Source organism: Bison bison, unplaced genomic scaffold (genome assembly GCF_000754665.1).
Source record: "Bison bison bison isolate TAMUID 2011002044 unplaced genomic scaffold, Bison_UMD1.0 scf7180017864274, whole genome shotgun sequence".
NCBI lineage: Eukaryota > Metazoa > Chordata > Mammalia > Artiodactyla > Bovidae > Bison > Bison bison.
The window spans coordinates 918,764-926,603 of record NW_011494846.1 but is presented as its reverse complement, the minus strand read 5'-3'; the positions used below and the strand labels follow the sequence as shown (position 1 = coordinate 926,603).

Sequence of the window (7,840 nt, the reverse complement as noted above, 5' to 3'; positions counted from 1 at the left end):
GGACTGGCGATTCATTTCACATATGATATTATACATGTTTGCATGCCATTCTCCCAAATCATCCCACCCTCTCCCTCTCCCACAGAGTCCAAAAGACTGTTCTATACATCTGTGTCTCTTTTGCTGTCTCGCATACAGGGTTATTGTTACCATTTTTCTAAATTCCATATATATGCATTAGTATACTATATTGGTGTTTTTCTTTCTGGCTTACTTCACTCTGTATAATAGGCTCCAGTTTCATCCACCTCATTAGAACTGATTCAAATGTATTCTTTTTAATGGCTGAGTAATACTCCATTGTGTATATGTACCACAGCTTTCTTATCCATTCATCTGCTGATGGACATCTAGGTTGCTCCCATGTCCTGGCTATTATAAACAGTGCTATGATGAACATTGGGGTACACGTGTCTCTTTCAATTCTGGTTTCCTCCGTGTGTATGCCCAGGAGTGGGATTGCTGGGTCATATGGCAGTTCCATTTCCAGTTTTTAAGGAATCTCCACACTGTTCTCCATAGTGGCTGTACTAGTTTGCTTTCCCACCAACAGTGTAAGAGGGTTCCTTAAAGCATGTTTTGTATACCTTTTACTGAGAGGAATTCAGAAGGAGGAGGTATATTCATTGCCATTGAGAACAGACGAGCTTCCTAATCTTAATCTTACTTGTAAAGCTGCCTATAATTTATAAAAGCTTTCTTCTATTAGTAATTGCACTTGATTCTCTAAACAGCCTTTGTGAAGACAGGGCCAATGTTACTTTTTATCTTTGTTTCAAACTGAAGGAAACAGGCCTAGAGATAGCTAAGGCCCTGACTAGCAGAATATAGCATGAAGCTAGAACTCAAGGCTAAAGCCCAGGTCTCCTTAATCTGACCGTGGGTGTACCTTGACTGCACCCTGTCGGGAAGGGACTCAGGGACAAATCCAGTGTGCTTTAATGCTGTGAATCTCTTTGTTTTAAAAGCACGCCCAGCAGGATCGGGCCGTCACACAGACAGACAGAAAGATAGACACCGAGGTTGCTGGCCTAAAAACCATGCTTGAGTCGCACAAGCTTGATAATATTAAATATTTAGCAGGTAAGCCATCTTACATTTAGATAGTTAAAATGAACTGAAAATAAATAAAATTTTAAAGTTTTTTGGCCGAGCCACACACGATCTTAGTTCCCCGACCAGGGATTAAACCTATGTGCCCTGCGATGGAAGTGCAGAGTCCTGACCACTGGACCACTAGGGAACTCCCAAGATAAATGTATAAATTGAGTCACAGACAGATATTGCATTTCATTGATTCTAGAACATTTTTTTCATGCTTTAACATCTCTGAAATTAGAAGGCATCTTACAGTTTCCAATAGATAAAGTATCATACTATTAATGTCATTTCTTTTCTTTCTTTGTGAAGTACTTGACTTTATTTACTACTACTCATGGCATCTTAAATTTGATGAGATGCTATCATCAAACTGTAGTTATTGGTAATTACTTTTAGTGACATTCAAGGTGGAATGTTTTACACATAGTTGAGTCGTGATCTTTCAGTGGGTGACACTTCTTATAAGGAGTTATTTTGCTGTTGAAATTTTTGAGCCAAAAGAGGGGAAAAGATTCACGTACCAAAAAAAAAAATTACTTAACCATTATTTTAACCAAATTTAACATTCTAGATCCATATTTTGAAGTAGAATAGTATTTAAAAGCAGAATTTTGCTCACAGGGTTAAAGGGTGCGTCCCTCTGTGGTACATGTGCATTTACTTTGCTGCTGCTAAGTCGTTTCAGTCGTGTCCGACTCTGTGACCCCATAGACGGCAGCCCACCAGGCTCCCCCATCCCTGGGACTCTCCAGGCAAGAACGCTGGAGTGGGTTGCCATTTCCTTCTCCAGTGCATTTACTTTGTGACCACAGAATTCTTGGGCTTCTATACATTTATTGAGACGTTTCCTTGGATATTGAACGCATTTGTCCTTTGGAGATGACGATATTAGATGTGGGGTTTTTTAATAGGAAGGTGTTTCATGGCGTGTGGCACATCAGTGAACAAGCCAGGTTTCTTGGGTTTGGTTTTACTTTCTTGGAGGATAAATGACTGTTGTGTTTTTTGTTTTTGTTTTTGTTTTTTTTTAGTAAAATGATGTTCCTGCAAGTAACTTTTAATAGAACTAATACTGTGCACAATTGTTCTTTTTCTTCCAGGATCTGTATTTACGTGCCTAACAGTAGCTCTGGGATTTTATCGCCTGTGGATATAATAAAGTGTCTATTTAAAGAGCATTCTATTGTTCTGCCTTAAGAACACCAGAATCTTGCTGTACTTTTTTTTTCTCATTTCTAATTATAATGCTGATTTTTTAATTTAATGCATATTATTTATTTTATGCAAATGATGGACATATAACCAAGGCAAAGAAGTAAGAAATTTCACAACTGTTTCTTTCATCTCTTCTATTTAGTTAACTTTATAACTCTGAGTGGTGGACAAAGCAAGGAGGACTCCACTCCCCTGGACCAGTGAACTCAGTCTAACTTGCAGGACATAGCAATAGTAAATATGTGTATAACTCTGCAATTTTAAATCTTCTGTCTCATCAAGGATTTGGGTCTCCATGTAGAGGCCCAGGAGCTTTACTAAGTGCTGAAGAATCACGGTAACCAAACCAAGAGCATCGAATCTTCTTCACCTGCTGACCCAGACCCTGACATCAGCCGGTCCCTGTGTTAGAGGTTGTGTTTCAAGTCCAGTCAGTTGGTAGCCTCATGCTACACTGTACTTGACACCAGAGAGAGATTTTTTTCCTTTTGGTTTCCATTATCTTCGTTATTATTCTGCTTATTGTTTATGCGCCTTCCAGCTGGAAAATCTTATTGCCTAATGAAGTATTATGATTAGGATGGAGACTGTCCCAGCCTCCTGGTGTGTAGACTTCTTCTGCCTTCTTCCTCCTTACTCGGTCCCTCTTCCTCTCCCTCTTGATTTAAGAGCTATCATAATGCTCCAGGGATGACACTGTCTCCCTAGAAAACGTGCTCACTCTCAGCATGAAAGTCAACTTCACCGTGTGTGATCGTCACCCTAATGGCCTTCTTCAGCTTTGTACACGATACAAGGGAAGCACAAGGCACAATATCTGTAGCAATACTAAGATAGTTAGCTAGTGTAGGTACTGCTCAGAAATATCTTTAATGAAGATGCCTTTGCCCATTACAAGCTCAGGTCATAGGCTTTGAAAATTAGAGAACTGTCCTGCCAGGTATCAGCCTAATATGGGTTGATTTCTTTGGTTGTTAAAGACATTCTCATAGTGACCTTACCTCTGCATTTAAAACAGATTACTAGATACAACTGGGAGGGGCTTGGAAATGCACATTCCCGTCTTACTTGAATGACCTGCCCGTAAAGAGAATAAGCATTCAAGAAATGATGACATCAGATGTCTCCTTCCTGTCTTTCTCACACGTGCGTGTGCGTATCTATGCATACCTGGTCCCGTGGAAAAACCACATAGAGACTTCTGGATCACACTGGTAGAATAAAGTACCCATCATTACTCTTCATCCACAGTGGTACAATGTTGTCCTCTGTCCTTTGGATGCCATTTCTAAACTTTGTAAGTCATTGCCTTGTTTGAGAATATTTGTGTAACTTAAAGAGTCTGAGCTCCAGATAAGTATGAAAATCAAATGCTTTGGCATTCGTGGTGTCATTTTCAAAGTGAAAAATAATCTTTTTTCAACTAGATCCAAAGTTCCCTTAACTGCCACAAAAAGTACTTTATCACTATATTTTGTCCCTTTCAGAGAAGGTTCTCCAGAAAATCCTGTTCATTTAACAATTGCCCTAAGTATTAAAGAGTGAAGTAAGTGACCTCCCATTAAGCCCACTTTTGCAACATAACTTTGATTAGGGAGAACCAGAAGGAGCCTGGAGCACACACGCTCCAACAAAACAAAGTCCCAGGAGGAAAAAGCACTGTCCGCAGTTCTGTTTCAAAGCGAATACCAATGCGTTCACAAAGTGACCTTATATTCTGATAAAATATTTTTTAGATAACACTCAGCTGGATGACTTTCTGTCCTCCGCCAGTATTCCATGTGACATTCCTCCTAGTGAGGGCGGGCCGCACCCCTGTCGCTTGGTCTGGGCCATCACTGACTGCAGTGGAGTCCTCCGAAGTACCAGCCCGCACCTCCCCAGCCTCGGGGAACAACGAACTCTCCTCTTGGTGGCCCGGACTGCCGGTTCGGGACCATGTTCTCTATTTAGTCAGATATATTCTATTTGAAAGCACAGGAGCCAGAAATGCAAGTATACCCTTCCCAGCACTCGCCTGGCCGTCTGTGAGCCTGTAAGTGGCTGGGGCTGGATTCCGTGTGACCGTTCCTGAGCTCAGCTGGCTTAGAGGAAATTCAGCATTAGCACTCAGAAGGGAAAAGATGCCTGACAAAACTCTGTGCGTCTAGCACATGGGGGAATTGGCCATAGTGAGGTCCTGAAGATCACCCTTCCAGGCACAGGTTCCTAACCCTGAATGTCAAGTGGCCTGAGCCCTTATTTCCTGTTCATGCACGAACCGCTCAGAAGGTTCCTCCATACCTTCTCTACACTCCCTGCTTTTTATCTTTTTAAAAGAGCTTAAGCTGCAGCCCGACTCCTCTCCTGTTCCCTTCATAAGCAAGCCTGTTTGTGTGTATGGTTCTTTAGAGGAAACGTGAATTCTGACTTCCTTGCTGGTCTCAGCCCTCCACTAAGTACTTTTCCAGCTCGGTAGCTAACAAAACTACATCTGAAGGTCTCGTCTTTTCGCTTAAGGATGTCAAGTACCAGTCGAGAAGTCTCTGGTTCAGGAAGAAAGGCTTGACTCAAGCCAGCCATCTTGCTCTGAGCTCTTTGAAAAGCAGACTCCTGAGCCGCAGGGTCTGTGGCCCTTTGCTGCTGTGCAGAGTGACGAGCTCTTCTGTCCCAGGCTCCTCCGCAGCCTCTCCTCCTGCTAACTAGCTGTGTCAGCGTTGGCAGGGACCTCTCTCCCCCCCGATATGCCGTGTTCTGAGAATTTTGGCGTCATTCCTGAACAAATGTCGTATAGACGGCACCATGGAACTCACGTCTCAAAAACTGGCTCTTAACATACGTTCATCACATGTGTTGTGACTTTTCTGACACTGAAGCAAAAACATGTTAATCAGGAGTGATTTATTCTTTATAGAAAATGTTTGAGCCTGTTTAGCCTTTTATCAGGGTTTCATTTGGAAAATACCAACCTTCCTGCAGATTTATAACTTATGTTGTTCTCATTATAACCCAGATCGTTCCTTAACCCTTTCATTACTTAAGCAAATGTTTGGTTACATTGTACTCTATGACAGAGGGGGCCTAATATTCTTATGATCTAAAATAAAATACTTAATTTTATGTGATTAGAATACTCTTCTGTTCACATTGAATATGAAGAACTAGAACAACTTCTGCCTACACTCTGTTTATACTGTTTTTTTTCCTTCCAGTTGTATATGATAACAATGATGTATTATTTTAAAAATCTAAAACCTAAACATTTGGATTTGCATACAGGATACATTTGAAAGTGGTTATTTGATTTAAAAAATAAATTTTTATTCAAAAGACTCTTATTAGCATGCTTGTGGTGAAGTGTTTTAACTCTTTGTTTGAAGGAAAATGTGGTTTATATGCAAGTTTCTACAAAAGCTGAAGGTCAAGTTACAAGTGATAGAAATCCAAATCAGATGAGCTTGAGCAAAGAGTTTGCTTTTCTTGGCCTACATGATCAAAATTCAGGAAGAGCAAGACGAAGGTACCATGGGAACTCACCCGCCGGCACCTCACACTTCCACTTCTTATGGGGTGGGTAGTCCTCTCAGACCAGCTTCACGGTGGTGAAGTTGCCAGCACACGCCCTGCGACTGAGCCTGGGAGAGTTCCACTGCGAAAGGGCCTGGAAGAAACCGAAGCAAGCGCTGCAGGAGCAACCGGAGGAGGGGTCCTGAGAGGGTCTCCACGCTCCTTCCCCAGGACCCACCTGTTCGACACAAACGCCACCCCTGAAAGGTGGGGCTTTTCTGGGTCACCTGCACAGGCTTAGCTTCTGTGTGACAGATACCTGCTCGAGAGGGAAGCAGAGGAATGGCTTGAGGGAGCAGATAAATGAGCGAGCGCCTAGAAACTAATTTTGGGCCCCTTTCATTTTCTCCAACCAGAAACCCTTTCCTCAAGTTAGGGAGTCACCAAGAACTGACTAGATCCGAGGGGTTGGGGGGGCATCTGGTTTCTCAAAGCCCCTAAATGACCCACAAATGCAGCCTTCCTGTGAAAACCGTGCCACTGAAGTTCCAGACGTCAGTCTTCTGTCTGCCTTCTCACCTCAGTCCCCCTTCCACGTGTGTGGCGCGCAGACAAACTAAAAACCTGCTTTTTACCACAGCTCTTTGATTTCTTTAAGAAAATTGTTTTAAAGAAAGGCATTTTCTAAAAACAGCGTTGTTGCTGGACTCTAAAGCCCCGGCCCTCCACAGCAGAGTCTCGCTGTTCGTGCTGCTGGCAGCCATGTTTCTACTCTAGTTCTGCAGTTTCCACAGAGGTTCAGACCAGGACCCCAGCAAGGGGTTGTGGTGGCCGCTGTCAGCCACAGGGTCTGAGCTCCGGCATCTCTAAGTTTTAAATAGAGAGCAGCGAGCTTCCACTGTTTTGTACGTCACAGGTACGTGGGGAACTGTTTTTAGGCCAACACTCAGGGGTAAGAAGTTGATACATGCTCACATTTTACAAGGTCCTAACTCTTCCTTTCAGTTCTATTTCTTGTTTCTTTTTTCACGCAATCTGTGTTTCAGTAAACCCTGATCTATTGCTCATGATTCTGAAGTTCCAAGTCAGCTTAACATAAAGCCCAAGAGCTGCACACAACAGCTTCAGGTCAGCATGGTGTTTCTGCACTTACCACCTTCTTGGGGAAGGCTTTTTAAAAAACTTCGGCCATCTCCAATTCCTCAACACCCATTCCCTTAGGAGAAAAACTGCTGCTTAGCAGCCTCTTGTCCCTCAGCATGAAAGCTAGTGTCTACCTAGCACAGAGATGTTTTTCACTAGTTCTCTTATCTCTTATTCTAGTTATGGCCTGCACGAACCTGAAGTGCTGTATCAGGCAGTGTCTAGCTCAGGCCTCAAGAACTGCTACCTGTGAAAACAGTGGTAAAACTTTGTGGGGAAAAGATGGAAGCTTGGGGGAATCAAAATACTCAGTGATCCCATGAGAGCACTTGCTGCTAAGTCGCTTCAGTCGTGTCCAACTCTGTGCCGCCCCACAGACCAGGCTCCCCCGTCCCTGGGATTCTCCAGGCAAGAACACTGGAGTGGGTTGCCATTTCCTTCTCCAATGCATGAAAGTGAAAAGTGAAAGTCAAGTCGCTCAGTCGTGTCCGACCCTCAGCGACCCCATGGACTGCAGCCTTCCAAGCTCCTCTGTCCATGGGATTTTCCAGGCAAGAGTACTGGAGTGGGCTGCACTTAGAAGAGCACTTAGTGAGAGCACTTAGAATTGTTTTTTTTCCCACATTTGTATCAGTTGGATGCTTTCAACTGTAAGTAGCATAAAACTAACAGTGATTTATACCTCGTGACTTTTACTACTCAAGTCTAGAAATAAGTGATCCTCAGGACTGGGTGGCAGTTTAACCCTTCACCTTTCCACTCTTACCTTCCTCTGTACAGTTTAGTTCTGTCGCTCAGTCATGTCTGATTCTTTGCGATCCCATGGAATGCAGAATGCCAGGCTTCCCTGTCCATCACCAACTCCAGAGCTTGCTCAAACTCATGTCCATCGAGT

At 43.1% G+C, this 7,840-nt stretch overlaps 1 protein-coding gene across 1 annotated transcript in view; it reads left to right on the top strand.

Moving 5' to 3' along the window:
- MCUR1 (mitochondrial calcium uniporter regulator 1) overlaps window positions 1-5,628 on the top strand; it is a 15,796-nt gene extending 10,168 nt beyond the window's left edge. Inside the window, exons 7-8 of the mRNA XM_010848791.1 lie at window positions 969-1,083; window positions 2,202-5,628. Of these exons, the coding sequence (XP_010847093.1) occupies window positions 969-1,083; window positions 2,202-2,257 (171 nt within the window). The 3' untranslated portion in view covers window positions 2,258-5,628. The remainder of the gene's footprint in view (window positions 1-968; window positions 1,084-2,201) is intronic.
- The last annotated feature ends 2,212 nt before the right edge of the window (window positions 5,629-7,840 follow it).